Source organism: Microchirus variegatus, assembly GCF_963457635.1.
Source record: "Microchirus variegatus genome assembly, chromosome: 17".
NCBI lineage: Eukaryota > Metazoa > Chordata > Actinopteri > Pleuronectiformes > Soleidae > Microchirus > Microchirus variegatus.
Genome location: NC_139818.1, coordinates 24908790 through 24928358, shown reverse-complemented (window position 1 = coordinate 24928358; position 19569 = coordinate 24908790). Strand labels below are relative to the sequence as shown.

Sequence of the window (19569 nt, the reverse complement as noted above, 5' to 3'; positions counted from 1 at the left end):
ACTCGAGTATCCGCCGATATCACAAACTCGAGTACCAATATCACAAACTCCAGTATGTACCGATATCACAAACTTCAGTATCTGCCAATACCGATATCACAAACTTGAGTATGGACCGATATCACAAACTTGAGTATCTGCCAATACCGATATTTAACTTGAGTATGTACCGATATTACAAACTCAAGTATCTACCAATATCGATATCACAAACTTGAGTATCTACCAATATCACAAACTCCAGTATTGAGTATCCAGTAAACGACTGCTGATAATGGCGATAAAGGTGGACTCAGATCTATGAGTGTGTTCCCACAAACTCTCTGATGTTCACAGATTTGGCTCCTGGTCTGAAGTCAAAATGTCCGCTGAGATTTAAATCAACCATCTGGACTGAATCTAAATGGATTTGGTCAAATTAGTGGTTCCCGGTTATTTTTGGCTCCTAATCTGGCAACAAGAAGCCACCAGTTTTTCAAATAAATACAGATTTTTTATAGAAACTGCACAACATTTGAAGATAAAGGAGAAAAAAGTCACCGTTTTGATTCTATCATTATATCTTAATGTCCTCTCATGACCAATTAACGACATATTTATATCCTGAACAAAAGGGTGATCATGAAAACACTGAAGATTGAGTTTTTGGTGCACGATTCAGCCATTAAACTGCAAATGATGTCAAAGAGGGCGTCTAATTTTAAACAGAAAAGACTGATATCTGATATTAGTCGCTGAGGCTATTTACAGACTGATGACACCACAGAGAGATGATGTTTTTTTTTTTAAAAAAGGACGTTTATGTCATTCTGGAGTCACGATGCTCAGGCTTACACAGCTAAATACAAAGCGCTAATGCCTAACTCTAGCTAGCGCTCGGTCCATAAAATGTTTCGGAAAATGTTCATTGTTGTTTCTCAAACCTGGAAACGATGACGATGAGGTTCTCAAATGTCTTGTTTTGTCCACAACAGGGACGGGACGTTATCGGTTTTTTTTTTGTCCAATACCGATATCACTGATAACGCGAGTAGATCTAATCTACCGATATCAGTCCGATAGTTATTTTAGACTGTTTATGGAGTTGTTAACACATTTATTCTGAGTCATAATTCTCCAACTGTGGAACAAACTAGAGAATAAAACAGCCAAAAACATGACTCAGCAAAAATGCTTTTGCTGATTTTTACAGTCTGTTCACAGTGAAACATGCAAGGATTTTTTTTTTTAGATTGTATTGGATTTAAGATTTTCATCTGACTGATATACAAATCAAGTGATTTTGACACCGATACAGATTCCCATCCCTCATCCACAAACCAAAAATTATAATATTACAAACTTGAGTATCTACCGATATCACAAACTGAAATATCTGCTAATAACGATATCTCAAACTTGACTATTTACCGATGTCACAAACTCAGTCCGATAGTTATTTTAGACTGTTTATGAAACTGTTGACACATTTATGCTGAGTCATTATTCTCCAACTGTGGAACAGATGTTCTCCCAAAATAGAATGAGAATAAAACAGGCAAATACATGACTCAGCATAAATGCTTTTGCTGATTTTTTAATATATATTTTTACAGTCTGTTCACAGTGAAACATGCGACACATATATAGGATATTTTTTTTAGATTGTATTGGATTTAAGATTTTCATCTGACTGATATACAAATCGAGTGATTTTGACACAGATACAGATTCCCATCCCTCATCCACAAACCAATAATTATTACATTTTAAAGGCGCCATTTGTAAGAATGTGGCCAAAAACAGTTACTACATTCAAATTCAAAATACCGAGGTCTTTTAGGCTTCGTTTTCTGACTGGCAACCCGTGGTTGCTCGGCAGCTGAGACTCTACTGACTGCAGTGATTGGTAGACGGCGGTAGGTGGCGCCACATGCCATGATTTAAAAAACATAAACATGATTTGCAGTCTGCAAAATATTTTTTTTAATGCAAATATTTTGTCTGTACTGTTGTTGTTGGTGAGTTCAGTTTGTTATATGAACATTATTCCTGAGTCTCTGTGACATATTAGGAGGATTTTATCATTTATTACATAATGCACCTTTAATGATTTATTTGTCATACGGAGCAAAGACATTGAAGAAGCTGAAAATCCAGAAAAACTGAGAAAACACTTAAACTTTAACCACAGCACAATTCAAATCTGAGCCCAATAACTTAACTAGTGCCCTTAGAAATGAGGTTCTGCCTCATTTGGACCAGGTTTTGGTCTCTATGAAGACAATTAGTCCTGACAAGGTCAAGGTTTATGCCAGAAAAACGTGCCAAAAGCAGGAAACGAATCCAAAAAAAGCAGACACATTACGTCTAAGTGTGGTCACCACACATCAAACATTATAAACTTACTATTAAGAGGTCATTCAAAGTTCTTTGCCTCTAAATAATCGTCAGAAAACGACCTGAAAAACAGATTAAATCTAATAATCTTAATAACATTCACGTCACCTCCCACTTTGCATACACATGTTCCACATCCACACTGCAGATGCTGACAGACAGCATTTTCACGGTGCCTTTAAATCTGGAAATAAAGGATATATACTCACCCGAGACAATTCATGGTTTTAGCTGCTGTCACCCATTGCTCAGAAACAAAACTCTATACCACAATAATCTATAGAGCTGGTGGTGAGAAGAGACACACCTACTGCTGCTGCTGCTGCTGCAGGAATAAAAGATTATGTACGGTGGGACCTTGTTGCAGCCGACGCAGCCTTTACCAAGTATCAGGGGGGAAAAGTGTCCACACACTGAGTAACAGCCACACAATTATAAAGGAAAAATCTATCAGGACTAAAGCACAAAACCCTCCACACAGAGACGAGAGGAGGGGGGTTTAAAAACAACAGAGAGATGCTCGGCTCTTATCATTGGTGCTCCAGCAAACAGGGGAGTTCTCAAGTCTTTGAATTATTCATGAGCAAATTAAAGTCCTGCGGGCTGTGAAAAAACGACGCAGCTACCCCCGGCGTCGCTGGAGAACCTTCTGACGTGATATTAATATCGTCGCAGAGACGCGAGGAGGAGGCGACGTCGTAGTGGAGTAAAAAAGATGAGAAGGCTTCACTGGACCAAGAAAAGTGGGGAGAAACGTGTCCAGAGGATTTAGAGAAAGGCTCAGTTTTTGGCAGGTGAGATCTGGACGACTTTAATTAGTTTTCACGAAGCGAGGACACAAATAAACGTGTGGATCATCATCACACACACGTACGAAGACCATGCTGTGAATTCAGTTTAAAGCTGCCAGCACCGACATGGTTTAAATCCCAATGATATCAACTCATTTTTGGTATACAGAAAGAAACAGAGTGTCGTCTGCATACACAAAAACATTTAGGTTCATTCCTGTTTCCGTACATACAAACAAACACGCTCCGCTCCGGGTCTTACCTGATGCTGGAGAGGAGCTGTCGATGCTCATCCGTAGTGAGAATCTCCGGCACGACCGCGGCCAACCACTCCACCTTCTTCTCGGCCGCGTACTGCTTCAGCACGGCGAAGAGTTTCTCCTTCACGTCGGGTTCGTCACCTAAGATCTGGTCGACCTGACGGAGATGAGTTTATTAGATTTATTAGTGAAAAATCTGTTTGATTTGAGTCAAAAATGACATATTTGCTGGTTGTTAACTGTTTGGGTCCTAAAGTGCCAGAGAGCTTAAAAACTCATCATCTATGTAAGCGCCATATGTAAGAATGTGGCCAAAAACGGTTACTACATTCAAATTCAAAATACCGAGGTCTTTTAGGTTTCGTTTTCTGACATAACTGGCAACCCGTGGTTGCTCGGCAGCTGAGACTCTACTGACTGCAATGACTGGTAGACGGCGGTAGGTGGCGCCACATGCCAAAACATAATTTCAAAACATAAACATGATTTGCAGTCTGCAAAATATATTTTTTAATGCAAATATTTTGTCTGTACTGTTGTTGTTGGTGAGTTCAGTTTGTTATATGAACATTATTCCTGAGTCTCTGTGACATGACATTTTATGATTTATTACATAATGCACCTTTAAATTGATCACAAAAAGACATTTTGAGGTTTATTGCGGACACATAATGAGAAAAGTAAGGTTTTCAAGGCCTCGGTTGTGTATAAACGTTCAAACCTACCTTCTTGTTGAACTCCAGAGCCTTGTGTTTCCGGTCCAGCCTCGTCCCCTCCCCTCCCAGCTGACTGTCCTCGATGCTGCTGCTGCGTTTCTGCCGGACGCCGAGGCAGAGCACGCCCAGGCGCAGCGTGCGGCCCTGCGAGGCCTTGATCAGCGCCGCCGCCGTCTCGTGCTGCCGGACGGGGATGCCGTTCACCTCCATCACGCAGTCCCCGGCCCTCAGGCCCGCGCGGCCTGCAGGCGAGCAGGGCGAACAGTCCTCCACCAGCAGGGGGCAGTCTCCTACGATGGTGAAGCCAAAGCGACCGTCTGGACCTGGAATGATGTCCATCTGTACGAGAAAAAACGTCGTTTTTAAAGTTTATAGTCGTTTAATCCAGCGTGTCCTGCATGTTTCAGGTGTTTCCTCAGCTCCAGACGGTCAACTCATCATCATCAAGCTCTGAGTTTGGAGCTGGTAACAAGGCTTTCATTTGATTCAGGTGTGCTGGAGCAGGGAAACATCTAAAACATGCAGTGAATCCAGAGGACCGGGATTAAAGAAACACTGGATTATAATCCCTTTGGACTCTGATTACATCCACCATCTTTGTACTTTCATCTCATTCAATCACTACACAATCATTCCTAAATCAACTCTAAAATGCCAGTTTTTAAAGATGATCCAGAAACTGGATCATTCCCGTCACACACAACTGCGGACTGGATTCCCAAACTGAATGGACTTAAAATGCAGTTCAAGGCCTTTTTTTTTTAAGAAACTTCGTTCATATGTTGCATTTCTCAACTGATTTGTTTGCTTTTTTGAGATTTTAGTGAACATTTTTTTGTCTTTTAAATACAAATCAAACGTTTAACTAAAAACTAACCTAATTAACATAATTTAGGTTTTCGAGTGGACTAAGGATAGACGAGGGACGTACTGGACTGGATTCGCAAACTGACTGGAATGGACTGGACTTAAAATGCACTGTAACTAACGGGTATTTTCCAAATCAATTCATGTATTGATTATTTTCAAAATGAAAATCGCACTTATTTGGTCCAAAAATGTCAGTAAATATCAGTGTTTCAAGCTAAATTACTTTTTGTTTTGATGATTTCTTTGTTATATGGAGCAAAAAAAACAAAACAGAAAATGTTAACATTTACGAAGCTGAAAACAAAAAAAACGACTTAAACCAAGTAATGGATTGTGAAAATAGTTGGTAATTCATTTAGTAATTGATCAATCGTTGCAGCTCTAAGCTAAACTGTGAAGATTTGTACTTGGATCAGCAAAAAAAGGGGTTAAGAGGTTTCGTTTCACTTTAAATCCGACTGGTATTCCTTAAAAACTACCACATTTAACAGCCACAGTATGGGTAAATGTGATACCTGCTGGATGCGGGACACCACTCCGATGCTGGGCGGGATGTTCTTCTGCGTCTGAGCGATGGCGACGACGGCTTGCGGCCCCAGCGTGGACACGTTGTGGCCCTCGAGCTCCAGCACCTGGTCGCCGGCCTGCAGCCCGGCCAGGTGAGCGCTGCTGCCCTCCTCCACCGACAGGATGTAGCTGGGTCCACTCCCGCCCAGCTGGAAGCCGAAATCCTCGGGCCAGCCCTGGTTGGACGTCGGCATGCTGAGGACTTTGAAAAAGGGGGCGAGAAGAAGAAGGAAGATGAGGAGAAGGTCGTGAAGATTAGAAATGGGGGTGAAGGACATACTCACCCACTGTGGCCAATACATTCAAGTCTACCAGCATCATCATTATTAAAATACACTTAAATCAGGAGAGACGATGATGTTCTCCTCCGTCTTCCTCGTACAAAAGTGTGAAAGTGTGACACTCGGCGCTCGCCCTGACCTGGATCAAACTCCACAGCAGCCAATCAAACGAAGACATCGTCGACCTTAATTAGCTCGAGAGACAAAAGTTCTCCTCCCCCCTACGGTACATACAAGCCTCACCCTTTCGACCGTAACCTTAAACTTGGTAAGCTGAGCAGCAAAATTACCATTTTTAGGATTTCGGACAAAACCTGGAAACACAGACTTACAGAAATCTTTGGACGGACACCGCGAGCCTCGCCGGAAAGAGTATCTGCCCTTTTTGTTCTGCAGAAACTTCTTCATCTTGTCCAGGTGACTTTTATCTGGCCTTTCAAATATAATCTTAACAACTAAAAACACAATCAAAGCTCCATTCCTTCTTCTTCTTCTTCTTCTTCCTCCACCACCACAGACTCCTCGTGACTAAAACGCCGGTGCAGCTTCTGAGCTTCAGTCCTGCGTCTCAGTCCTGATTCATCCTGGGGGCCGGCAGCACAGTGGTAATCAGAAAAGTGGGACGCGCCTCGGCTCCTTAATAATTCTCTCTCCGAAAACGGCTATTGTGAGGCCTCATTTTTCTATAAATACACCATCGTGACTCTCTCTCTCTCGGTTAGGTGGCTCTCCGAGGGACCGCTGCTGCTGCTGCTGCTGCTGCTGCTGCTGCTGCTGCTGCTGCTGCTGCTGCTGCTGCTGCTGCTGCTGCTGGCCCAGAATCACTCTGCGACGACGCGAGGAAGCCTGATGAGTACTAAGTGGAGCGTCTGGAATTCTATGTGTGAGCAGTCCATTGAGAAGGGGACAGGAGGAGCAATTTAAGACCTCAGCCTGTGTTGGATTAGCAGGATTATAAGCTGAATCTAGTCCGCCCCAACGCCCCCCCCCCCCTTTTGATGAACACACACACTCATTATAGTGGAAGCATATAAGGCAGTGTGTACCACCTGAAACACTGCAAGGTCAAGATAAGGGGCTGCAAGGAATGATCGTTTTCACATTTACGTGTTGAATCGAGCTCGTTTGGTCCAAAAAATTTATTGATTGTTGTTTCTAAAAGATTTCTTGAAATGTTGTCATTACACAAAAACTTACAGGTTTTGATGATTTTGTTGTGATACGGAGCAAAGAAACCAGAGAATATTCACATTTTGGAAGCTGAAAAATTAATCGCTGAATCCCTGCACAGTCTGTATTTATTTAGTGCTTTTCTAAAGCCACAACCTTCCCACTGCAGCCCATAATATTAAAGATCACTGAGAATCTGTGGGATGTGCTTGAGAAGACTTTATGCGAGTGAAAATCAACGTGACTGTGGATTAAAATGAATGTTTTAAAAGTCATAATCAAGGCTGAAAGTGGTCCGATTGTCGCTTTTCCTTAAAAAGAGCTGCTTCTAATTGATTATATCGACTTTCAAACGATCTTGGTGTCATTGGTTTATTTGTAGAACTGCAAAAGGAAAAACTGGTGCAGTCACTCTGTCACTTTCAGCACATTCATCCTCTGTGTGTGTGTGTGTGTGTGTGTGTGTGTGTGTGTGTGTGTGTGTGTGTGTGTGTGTGTGTGTGTGTGTGTGTGTGTGTGTGTGTGTGTGTGTGCGTGATTATTTCATGTAATTGTTGGGTTGCTGCCTTTTTTCAAAACCATCTCATCGCACAAACAGCTCTAATTATGTACTCAATCAACAGCACATAACATAATAATTTGCCAAATATTTAATTGGATGGATAAAACCTCTAAGTTAAGTTCTATAAGTAAAAATAAAATTTTAATAGTTCTCGTCTATCATCATACACAAAAGTGAAACTTTTTCCACTCATTTTCTGATATTTTAAAGACTAAAAGAAAGATTTATTGACCTAATCATCAAGTTGTGATGATCATACATTAAAATAACAATAATTTGAAAGGCTTTCTGACCAATAAGTGAGATAGTTAACACAAAAAAACACATATATATAGTTTTTGTTGCCATCTAATTTCATCAACTAATTAATTAATTTGAATTCATTTGAATTAACTGCTTTTTTTTTTAAATATCCAACGGTAACACTTTGTCTTTCATGTCAATTAAGAAACAAAATGTGCTGCCAAAATAATAAATAATAAAAGATATGTTTACCATGTTAGCAACATTATTAGGGCTGGAAGTAACCAGTTATTTTCATAACTGATTAATCTGACAAATAGCTAACAATTCATTTAATAATCTAATAATGAATAAATCGTTGCGGTCTTAGTTATTCTCTAACTAAACATTATTGACAGGTGACACACTGATAAATAAATTAGAAGTAGGAGGCGTTTGGTTGGTGCTGCAGAGAAAGTATGGGGAGTTAAGGGCGTGAACTGTTATTAGAAACACACACACACACACACACACACACCCACACCCACACCCACACACACACACACACACACAGTAAAAGAAAAAAGGCAGTGTGCTCCAAACTGAATAATTGAAACACAAACGGCTTGAATGCGTTCTGTTCAATCAAACTCTCGTCTTACACCTCAAGACGTCAACTCACGTGTGACAAGGCGTCAACACGGGGAGCTGCTGCGGCATGTTTTCATCCTGAAATATCTGAATTATACTTTAGAAATCTCTTATATTTAAAAAAATAACATGGATTTATTTGCTTTTATGGCAAACTTAACGACCTACAGTGTGAAAAAGCACTAAATACACTTCTTAAAACCTCACACTGTTACTGCAAATGTGTTAAAAAAATTGGGACAAAATGCCTTGATAACAGGAGATGTCAACAAAACCCTTGTGTACACACACACACACACACACACACAATATCTTACCTTTTTAAACAGCATCCATAGATGTGAACACACACAGAGCGCCCGAGTGTCGCTGCCTCCTCCGCCACTGTGAGCTGTAATACGAGTGCTGGGCCGTTGTCGGCAACCAGATCCATCAGGTGTCCTGTGATGCCTCGCTGCATTGTGACGATCACCGGACGACTCTAACAGAGGAGGGAAAACAACAACAACAACAACAACAACAACAACAACACAGGATGTCCAACAAGGATTAATACACACGTGTGTCATCTGTGTTTTCCTGAAATCATCTGAAAGACGTCTGGACGTGTAGAGAACGTTACCTGCTTTACAACTGAACCATCAAGGACCCATCACAAAGAAAAATCCAGATTGATGCGTCAATAACTGTAGACAGGAAGTAGGACAAAACAACTTAGAATTTGACATTTATGTAACCGCTAATGGTGTAATTTGAAGACACTTGGAGTTGTTGAAATATATTGTGTGTATTCATATAATTGTGCGTGTCTTTTTTATCAAATATTATACCTCTTTTTGTTGGCTAGCAATGCAAATTTTACTCTATTTTTTTTAGAAAAAAATTACTTCAATTTAGTTTATTAATCACTAGCACAACTATATTTCATAGTAGTACAAGTACTAGTAATATGTTTATTTTACGTACGTAAGTACACAGTGAAGTGAAACAGCAACTGTGAAATACTGCTGTTTTGTAGTATAATAAGGAATAATTTAATATAAAACAGTCTAAAATTGAGTTTATATACATTTCTCTGAGTTGGTGTTTTTAATATTTTAAAGTACATTTTCATAATTTTGCTTACACATTACATGCAAAACCTCCACATATTTTAATATGAAATCATACAAATTATAAAAACGTACAACATAGCCCATGATTGTTAATGTTAAGTGGTTTAATTTGACTGTAAATGCTCTATGGAGGAATAAAATAAACAGTTTAATTCGCAGCTAAGTATATTTATTAATTATATTACATAATTAAGATGTAAAATATTACACATTTTCATTATAAATAAGGATACAGAGAAAGAAAATGTGTTAATACTAGAACACGTTTCACGTTACCGTGCCAGCTTACATCTCCCTGAAGGTTAGCTTTAGCTTGAATTTAGCTTTTAGCTGCTAAATCAGCTAGTAGCTCGGATGTATCGTTTAGCAAGAGCCTGGATGTTGTTAGCCGACACCGACTGTGTTAGCTTTCCGCTAGCATGTTACCTGCTAGCTTGGGCGTTAGCTACATGGATGCTAAGGAAATGACAGTGTTTACGAAACTCGAGCGTGGGCTGGAAGTGCGACAACCGGGGACCACGGGGGGGGGAACCAAACCAACCGGAGATTAAACCTTTAAAAATGCAGTGTACGGTCGTGGAAATACGAATCATTTCCCGGCTTTTTGAGACTCAAAATGTGAATGTTCGCTAGCAGTAGGCAGGGTGCGTAGCTTAGCATGCTAACGTCACGTCTCTCCGGGTGGTTTCAGGGAGAACGCGCCGCACCTTATTTTGTCTAAACATTTGAAACCGTTGTGTGAACACAATGGACATTAAACTCCACATTCTCATCCCCACCGCGTATTTTTAAGATTTCCTCGCTGTTTGCGGTGAGTTTTTTGTGGGTGCACACAGTCACCTGTTGTTGTTTGAGTGACAAACATGGATTTCCTCACTCTGTTTGCGGTGTACGTGCTGCTGGTGCTGTCGTGTATCGCCCTCGTCTGTAAATATTCAGGCCAACAACAAACTCCATTTAACATTCTCGTCAACTTCACCATAAAGGTAAGTGACATAAATGACACAGAACAGTTTAAACTCGTTCATATTGCAAACTAACACTTGATGGCGCCATTGCAGCCTTAATAATCTTGATGTCCACACTAATGGGAATTGAACTCACTACTGTTTTTGTTGTTTTTACAGGTTCTTTCTCCAATTACCCCAACATGGCTGCAGACTTTATCACAGAGGAGTTTACACAGACTGTTCCATCAGAGGTTTGGAGTCAAACCATTTACATTTACTATGTTTCGCCCATTTTTTAAACCTGAAAACTTGAAGCTTTTGCATCAATAACACGACTCCAAACTGATAAAGCTCATTTGTTTCTCTTAAATATCATCATTAAGCACAATTTTATTAGCTATTTAATTCGTTTTATTAACGCAGACACTGGTTCGGGACCCACAGATGCATCATGGGAATTTCAGTGGGTTCTCAAATTAATTTGCAGAATTTTCCCAAACTTTTATTTAAGATTAATGCTTATACGGTTTTAGATAACACAGATGAATGAAGTTGTAATTCATTTATCAATTTAAAATGATATCAGGCAGTACACATATGGCTGTAAATATGCACAAATTTGCACTCGTCTCAATTTATATTGAGATTCGGGTCACGATAGTTTACTGTTAATGTTTGTGTTTTATTATCTTTTTGAATCTGCTCACTGATTTTTTTGATTTGCATCTGCATTTTCCTACACACGTAAAAAATATCTAACATGACCGTAAATGCTATTCTGGGGCAAAAGCAAACCTTAGATTTCATCAAAAATAGACAAAAAGGAAGAATATTTCCACACACTTTTGTGTTTTGCAGTAAAACATACACATATATTTAGATTTGTGAGTTGTTTTGGGTGGAAATGATCCATTTGGAGAAGAGCGAACATTGTTCTCAGTGCTATTTTGCAAAAGATTTGCAGACGTAATTAAACATTTTAGTTAGTTTTGAGAAAATGAGCCACAGTTTCCTGAAAATCTAGAAAATTAAAAGTACCTGCTGTCAAAATCTTTTATTTGATTGGGTCTTATCTTGGTAAAAACAAACATTTAATTACATTTTCTCACCTGTGCAGGAGCAACACGTTCATCTACCTGCACATCCTCCTAGAGGGCGCCGTGTACGCAGAGTTCACCTACGAGGTGTTCGGCTTCTGCAGGGAGATGGACACGACCCTGAGCAGCCTGTCGGTGCCTTACGTCCTGCTGATCGTCAAGACCGTCTTCTTCTACCTCTGCATCAGGAGAGACCCAGGTACAGTAGAGCCTCTCATTTAGTTTTTTTACACAGAGAGTCAAATCAGTGAGGTGTTTGTTGTGTGGACGGGTTTTGCTGACTCACTGTTTCTCCAGGCACGGTGACTAAGCGGAAAGTGTCCGTGCAGGTGCTCATGTACCCGTACGACAGGAGGCTGTTTCACCCGGGAGTCTCCTGTCCCACCTGTCAGCTCGTCAAACCGGCTCGCTCCAAACACTGTCGTGAGTAATTTGAGATTCGTTGTCCCTGATTTAGTGTTTTCTCCTCCTCAGGGTTCAAGAGGTCATACACGAGCGTGCTTTGTTGCTATTATCCACATAGTTTATTTATGTGAAAGGTCAAATGTAAACATCAGGCCAAGCTTAAATGCAGACACTCGCTGTTGTTGTCGTTTTCTTTCCAGGAGTGTGTAACCGCTGCGTGCAGCGCTTCGACCACCACTGCGTCTGGGTGAACAACTGCATCGGCGCGCAGAACACGCGCTACTTCCTGCTCTACCTCTTCAGCCTGTGCGCCATGGCGGGAGACATCGCCGTGCTGACGGCGGACATGCTGCTGCACGCCGTGCTGCGCTCGGGCCTCCTGAGGGCCAGCTACATCGACGAGAGCGGCGAGCGGCAGGCGGCGGGCGCTCTGTTTGTCATACAGGTGAGACTCCAGGGATACGTTTGGATGACGTCGGATCGCTTTCAAGTAGCGTTGGGCACTAGGTTAACGCACAACACGTTTCCATGACGACTGACTGGGGAAAAGACGCGCGTGACGCCATGTTTACGTGCCGCGACATCAGAGTCCAGGCACCGTGTACCAGTTAGCTCCGTTAGCTGCATTAACACCGTTAGCACGCCTACAGTGGAACTGGAGCGGTCTGTGTTTTAAACGAAAAGAGCAGAGCAGTATGTGTGCCTCTGTTTTTAAAGTTCAGCGCTACTTTAGAGACTAATTTTAACAATCCAGAGTCACCTAAACATGGTGTTGTGCGTCTTTTTCTGGTCAGTCTTCATGGAAACGCGTCGTGCGTTAACGTCGGCGCCGTCAACCGCCGCAATCATGTTGGCGTTAACCCAGCGCTAGTTTCAAGCCTTATTCGTGTGTAAAAATTAATCTAGCACGTCTTCAAAATCACGACAGCAATGGAGGACGGTGGCTCTGGCCTTTTAAAGCCTTTGGATTGAAGAAGACTTTTAAACATTCAAAATAACGCTAATTTCACTTCCAATTTCGGCAGCCTAACCTCTTGAGTCAGTAGCCTCCTCTAGTAAGTAAGACCTCAAGACCTCTGTAAGGTAAATAAAGTATCAACAGTGTTGGACTTTTTGCTGATATCCGGTCCTTGAATTTGAGGAAATTTGTCCTTGAAACGTCCTTGAAGGTTTGGGAACCCTGGAAACGCTAACTCTTGAGTCAGTAGCCACGCCCACTCTGTGGTTTGTCTCCTCTCTTGATTTCAGACATGGTCACTTTTAAAAGACAACATAAGCAAGACATGGAGACCTGCGTAGAGTAAATAAAGTATGCACGATATTGGACTTTTTGCCGATATTCTGCTTTTGAATTTGAGGAAATTGGTCCTTGAAGGTGTGGGAATCCTGGAAACACTAACTCAGTGTCTGTTGCTAACCGCGTTGACGCTCTTTTGTTCCCTTTTGTCACCTCCTCCAGCATCTGTTCCTGACGTTCCCCCGGATCGTCTTCATGTTGGGCTTCCTGCTCTTTGTCTTCTTCCTGCTCGCTGGTTACTCGCTCTTCCACACCTACCTGGCCGTCGTCAACCAGACGTCCAATGAGTGGTACAAGAGCCGAGGCCACGTCTGTCAGCACTGTCACCCGACGTCCTCCCCCTCCTTAGCGGATCATCTCTGCAGTCCGGCAGCTCCGGATCACTCCAGACGATACTTCTACAGCCGAGGACTCCTCAAAAACCTGGCTGAGGTTTTCTCCCCTCCACTTCCTGTTCGCAAAAAACACAAATGAACAAAAACAAACAAACGTGCCTTTTTTAAAAAACAATTTATTTACATGATGCATTTACTGTCTGACTGGAGAAATAAAGTATTTGTTTATGATTTCTACATGGACTCTGGTGTCTATTGAAAGGGTTTGGTACGACGATCCAGCTCATTTGAGGTTTTAAAAGACCTTTTAATCATCACATAGCTGCTGTTTAATAAAGGAGAAATGTGAGTAAAGTAAGGGAATAATCATTTAAATGGTTTATAAAGAGTCAAGATTATTTATTGGTCACTTGAAAGGAACAGAAAGAAAAAGAACAGCATGGAAAGAAAAGGGGGAAGCAAGAGAGGACGAGGAAAAGGGGAAGATGTAAACAAGATGGAAAAGAGGAATTGAACTGAAGAATCGAAAGAAAAGTGTTGAGGAAAGTCAAAAAAAAAGGAGAAAAACGAGATGTGGAATGAAGAAAGAATAGGACATAAGAAAGACAAAAAAAAGAAAGCATGATAACATTAAACCACCCCAAAAAAGATAGAATGAAAGAATGACAGAAGAAAAAGAAAATTAAGTATTTAATTATAATTATATTTTATATCATATCATATTTTAAAAGTTTCATAAACCACTGAAATCCTGTAAAAAAATCCATTAGAATTTAAAGTGTAAACATAATAAAATCACAGTGCAGATCATTCCCGGCCTCTGATTGGACGCTTTTATTGAGGCTACTGTCCCTTTAAGCCGGTGCGGAAGTAACTCAGTTAGTGCACGGTGAGCTCAGTGGAAGAAGGTCAGCACTTCTTCTTCTTTCCAGGTTTTTAAAACAACACTTTTCTATTATAACTCTATTCTGTTTTCTCAACCGCCTTTAACGGCTGTTTTAACCGCGTCTCTATTTTCAGCCGCTTTTAGCCTCTCACGCCCCCCGGTCCTCCTCCTCCATGTCCGGGTCCAAACGCTCCGCGGCGCGGCTCAGTGGAGCTCCGCTGAAGCAGCTGCTGGACTCCGTGGACTGTGTCCTCTTCGACTGTGACGGCGTCATCTGGAGGGGGGACCAGGGCATCCCCGGAGCGGCCGAGGTCATCAACCTGCTCAAGGAGAACGGCAAGCGGGTCTTCTTCCTGACCAACAACAGCACCAAGACGCGGGGGATGTACGCTGAGAAGATGGCCACCATGGGCTTCAGCGTGGCTCCGGAGGAAGTGTTCGGGACCGCGTACTGCTGCGCCGCGTACCTGAGCACCGTGTGTCAGCTGCGGGGCAGCAAGGTCTACCTGCTCGGCAGCGCCGCCATGGGGCAGGAGCTGGAGGCGGTGGGGATCCGGCACACCGGCCTGGGACCGGATCACGTCACCGGCAGCCAGAGCGACTGGGCCAACGTTCCCCTGGACCCGGAGGTGAAGGCGGTGGTGGTGGGCTTCGACCAGCACTTCAGTTACATGAAGCTCAACCGGGCCCTGCAGTACCTGACCCAGCAGGACTGTCTGTTCGTGGGGACCAACAGGGACAGCAGGCTGCCGCTGGAGGGAGGCAAGAGTGTCCCCGGTGAGGACACACACACACATGTGGACACCCACTTAGAACCATAACCCTAGAACCAGGTCTTAACCCCCGAAAACAAACCTTTAATGTATGGGGACCAGACAAAATGTCATCACAAAGACAAGTTTGTATGTTTTTTGGGACACAAAATAATGCATTAACATCCCCTTACCTTAACATTTACCCTCAACCATAACCCACTTCTAACCCTAACCCTAAAACCAGGTCTTAACACTGAAAAGGCTCTTTAAAATGGCAAAATTTCCTTAAAGACAAACTTGTTTTTATATCTCAGTGAGGACCTAATGTATTCCCTTACCTTAACAGTCACAACTCAGTGTCTTACCATTAATATAAACTATCAACTTAAACCTAATTTTAACCTCTAAAACCAGGTCTAAACCCCGAAAAAAAGCCCTTTAAAGTTGTGTTGTATAATGTCCTCACAAAGATTGATTACCTTAAGAGCCTACGCCTTAATTTTAACCTAATTCTAACCCTAAAACAAAGCCGTAATCCAGAATAAAGCACTTTTAAAGTTGTGTTGTAAAGTGTCCTCACAAACCTAGACAACCTTAAGAGCATACGCCTTAATTTAACCCTTAACTGAAACCTCAAAACCAAGCTGTAACCCTGAAAAAGGGTGTGACACAACTTTAAGACCAACTGAAGATGACGACAGTCATTAAAATAAATAAATAATAAAGCATTTCCGTGTTCCTTACCTCCAGTCTTTCTCAATCCTGGTCCTGGTGTTGCAGTACCTGTCCTGCAGGTCTGCTCAGACACACCTGAGTCACAGCCTCGTTATCAGGCTTCTCCAGAGCTCCATGATCAGCTGAGCCAGGTGTGTTCCAGGTGTGTTCCAGCAGGATTGAGAAAACCCTGCCTTAATCTAATCTAAAGATAATTCTAATCCTGAAACCAAGTCTTACGACATAAACTGTTTTATGTTGTGACAGAAGGCGAGCAGCAGCCAGACTGTCCTCACTTCCTGTTGTTTAAACACAACTTAACCCAGTTCCTCAGACATGAGGTTCTGCCTCATTAGGACCAGGTTTAGGTCTCCATGAGGACTACAGGTCCTAAAAAGTGCATTGTGTTATAATTAAAACCACTTGTGTGATTTTCAGCTTTTTTAAATGTGAATATTTCCTGGTTACTTTGCTCCATATAACAAAGAAATCATTAAAACGCAAACTTTTTTTTGGTTTGTGGACTAAATGAGACGTTTGAAAAACACAGATCAACATTTTATGGACCAAATACCTTAATGTGGGATGAATTTAGGAAAATAACTTGTATTTGTAGCTCTATAGAGTAATTTTCAATTAAAAAAAAGTATAAACTTAACAATAATTACATGAAACGTGTCATTAAAAAAAAAACATTTTGTATTTAAAAAAATATAGTTTTAGTGATTTTTTTTTTTACACAAAAATACACGTTTTTGTAATAATTGGCCACTCGTGGTTATTACAAAAATTGCAAAAATATTATTGTAATACTAATTCCTATTGTAACATTTATTTAGACTTTTGTAACCCGTTTGTGTCATATTACGACATATTGTAAAGTTGCTTTTTTTTTTTTTTTACCTTTTTTAAGTAGTTTGTTAATTCATTTGTTCCGTTTTGGTCAACCTTTAACATTTTTTGCACAAACGTGAACAAAACAATGCAACCCATACATCCTGTCCCCCGTCCTGCATCACTCCTCTGGTTAAAGCTCTGCCCCTGATACACTGGAAGTAGTGTTTTGTTAGTAATAACTGTTTTTGTATCCCTAGTAGCATCGGCATAGTGATTTTTACACAAAAATTAAAGTTTTTGTAATAATTGGCCACTCGCGGTTACAAAAAAAAATCTACTTGATTAATCTTCCCAAACAATTATCTACGTCTAATGCAAAATATTAAACGAGTCATTTCGTTTCTGAGCACAAAAAATACATAATTTTTACCTGTACCTGTGGCTCCTCCCCTGACCTGTGGCTCCTCCCCCCTCAGGTACGGGCTGCCTCCTGCAGGCCGTGGAGACGGCGGCGCAGCGTCAGGCGCAGACGGTCGGCAAACCCAACCGCTACATGTTCGACTGCGTGGCGTCGCAGTACGGCGTGGACAGCGCCCGCTGCCTGATGGTGGGCGACCGCCTGGACACGGACATCCTGCTGGGCTCCAACTGCGGCCTGAAGACCCTCCTGACCCTCACCGGGGTCAGCACCGTGGCGGACGCGGAGGCCCACGAGCGGAGCGGCTGCGAGGAGCGGCGGCGGATGGTGCCCGACTATTACGTGGACAGCGTCGCCGACCTGCTGCCCGCCCTGCGGGGCTGAGACCGCCGCCGAGAACCGAGGGAAGAGGAGGAGCTGCCGTAGAACCTGAGGAGGGGGAGGGTCCATCGTACTGTTTTAAAGAGATAGTTCAGGGTTTGTTTTTTTTGAAGTGTGGTCACAAACATATGTAGATAAAATCTACGCCTGCTCGTCTACATTATCATCAGAATACGTTTGCTGCTGTGACACGACCTTTTCAACGCTGCACCAAACCCCATAGAGAAAATCAGCGATTTTTACGTCATGGCGCACATGGTTACCAATCCACTGCCGCCTCCATTAGTGAGTCTTAATGTGTTCATGTGTGACTTCTCTGTTTGAAATCCATCATTTAGACTTACCTCAGTGACACAAAGTGACCACACGAGGCAGCAGTAGAGCAGCAGCTGCTGTGTTGCCCCGAGCTTAAATCGCTGATTTTCTCTATGGAGTTTGGTGCAGGAGAATAAACTCTTTACAAATCCTTTTTTAGAAAAAGCCATTTAATACATATTTATTCTTATGATGCACTGAGCGCTGACCTCATTTAAAACAATCTACATCCGTTTAAGCCTTTAATTCTAATACCTCATTGAACCACACTTCAAAAAAAACAAAACAACCTGAACATTTTATGTAAACAAATGGAAATTCCTTTGTCGACAACAAGACTCCTAATGGGCGCTAATCTGATTTTTATTTTATCGTTTACTAAATCGATCAAACCTCCAAATCTTACATTTATATATAAGGATGAATAATTTAAGAAAGAACAGCGTGATTTGCAGTATTCAACGTGATTATTGTCACTAAATCTGTTTGTTTTTTTCGAGTAAGAAGAATTGTGCTAAAAGTGGAGCTGAAGCAACAAGACGTCAAAGAGAAGAAGTGACACAGACACACACTGAGGCAACAGTAGTTTCAGTCGTGTGTGTGTGTTCAGGTTTATAAATAGACGGACGGACGATGAACTGCACCGAGTCCTTTTTACCGTGTTCTCGTCAACGTAACGTCGTTCGTGTCTGTGCTCGGACATCGTGGGATGGTGCAATGAAATCCAGTGCTGTCGTTTTTATTTAACACAAGTCAGAACGTTAACACTTTAACAAAATGATATATATATATATTTTTTTTGTCTTCCATGTTCTGTCCACTTCTTGACCTGTGTCTGTTCTGACTCCTAGATTTTACGAAGAGTTTTAGTCTGTAATAAAACATGAACTGTCTTCACGACTCTGTTTCATCTCTGTTTAATGTCTAACTTCTGATTTAGGATTATGTGTACAAATACTGGAATAAGAAAATGTGTACTTTGTGACATGTGAACACAGCGCCATCTGTCTGTACTCTGATCTGTGAACTAATTTTATAAAAACTTGCATAATCAGCAATTTTATGCTTCAAAAAACATCTTACTAGCATTACGGAAAACGCTACTAGGGTTACGAAAACAGTTATTGCTAACATTATGAATTTTGTTTACACGCAAGTTATGAAAAACACAACTTACAGTATTAAGGGCAGAGCTTTAACCAGAGGCGTGATGTAGGACGGGGGCGGGATGTATGGGATGCATTTTTCGTCCATCTTTGTGCAAATTTTGGAAAAGTTTACCGAAACAGAACAAACAAATGAACAAACTACTTAAAAAAACGTTAAAAAAGCAACTTTACGAAATGTCGTAATAGGACACAAACGGGTTACAAAAGTCTAAATAAATGTTACAATAGAAATTAGTATTGCAAAAATATTTTTGTCACAATCTATGGAATTTTAACCCTAACCCTTTTTTGAAGTTTTAACAATAATGTACAAAAAACATGTTTTGAAAAAAATTAAAACGTTCCGAAAGCATGCTAGCGTTAAAACAAAAGGTTTAATATTGTAATGCACAAAAACTTTATGAAAAAATCTAGAATTTTTTTTTT

The 19569-nt window shown here is 41.4% G+C and overlaps 3 protein-coding genes across 4 annotated transcripts in view; 2 read left to right on the top strand and 1 right to left on the bottom strand.

Moving 5' to 3' along the window:
- grid2ipb (glutamate receptor, ionotropic, delta 2 (Grid2) interacting protein, b) overlaps positions 1–6272 on the bottom strand; it is a gene marked incomplete at both ends in the record, with an annotated part of 44394 nt that extends 38122 nt beyond the window's left edge. Inside the window, 4 exons of the mRNA XM_083903807.1 lie at positions 3433–3587; positions 4156–4485; positions 5532–5785; positions 6197–6272. Of these exons, the coding sequence (XP_083759933.1) occupies positions 3433–3587; positions 4156–4485; positions 5532–5785; positions 6197–6272 (815 nt within the window). The remainder of the gene's footprint in view (positions 1–3432; positions 3588–4155; positions 4486–5531; positions 5786–6196) is intronic.
- A 3858-nt stretch (positions 6273–10130) lies between these two features.
- zdhhc4 (zDHHC palmitoyltransferase 4) lies at positions 10131–13807 on the top strand (the record flags this gene model as incomplete). The annotated part of the gene is made up of 6 exons (XM_083904143.1): positions 10131–10570; positions 10712–10785; positions 11652–11830; positions 11929–12054; positions 12237–12481; positions 13496–13807. Exons 1-6 carry the CDS (start codon positions 10448–10450, stop codon positions 13805–13807), a joined length of 1059 nt encoding a protein of 352 aa, XP_083760269.1. The 5' UTR covers positions 10131–10447.
- Positions 13808–14562: 755 nt separating this feature from the next.
- pgp (phosphoglycolate phosphatase) lies at positions 14563–18833 on the top strand. 2 transcript variants are annotated; one of them, XM_083903427.1, is made up of 3 exons: positions 14563–14600; positions 14689–15331; positions 17337–18833. In XM_083903427.1, the coding sequence occupies exons 2-3, from the start codon at positions 14728–14730 to the stop codon at positions 17660–17662; spliced, it is 930 nt and encodes a 309-aa protein (XP_083759553.1). In that variant the 5' UTR covers positions 14563–14600; positions 14689–14727; the 3' UTR covers positions 17663–18833. The 2 variants fall into 2 exon arrangements, with proteins under 2 accessions (XP_083759553.1, XP_083759554.1); XM_083903428.1 differs by having other exon boundaries at positions 14568–14576.
- The last annotated feature ends 736 nt before the right edge of the window (positions 18834–19569 follow it).

Excerpts from the sequence above, each read along its gene's own strand:
- pgp (XM_083903427.1), top strand. The coding sequence starts at position 14,728 with ATGTCCGGGTCCAAACGCTCCGCGGCGCGGCTCAGTGGAGCTCCGCTG. Across the intron at positions 15,332-17,336 it reads GGGAGGCAAGAGTGTCCCCG|GTACGGGCTGCCTCCTGCAG; the intron begins GTGAGGACACAC and ends CTCCCCCCTCAG.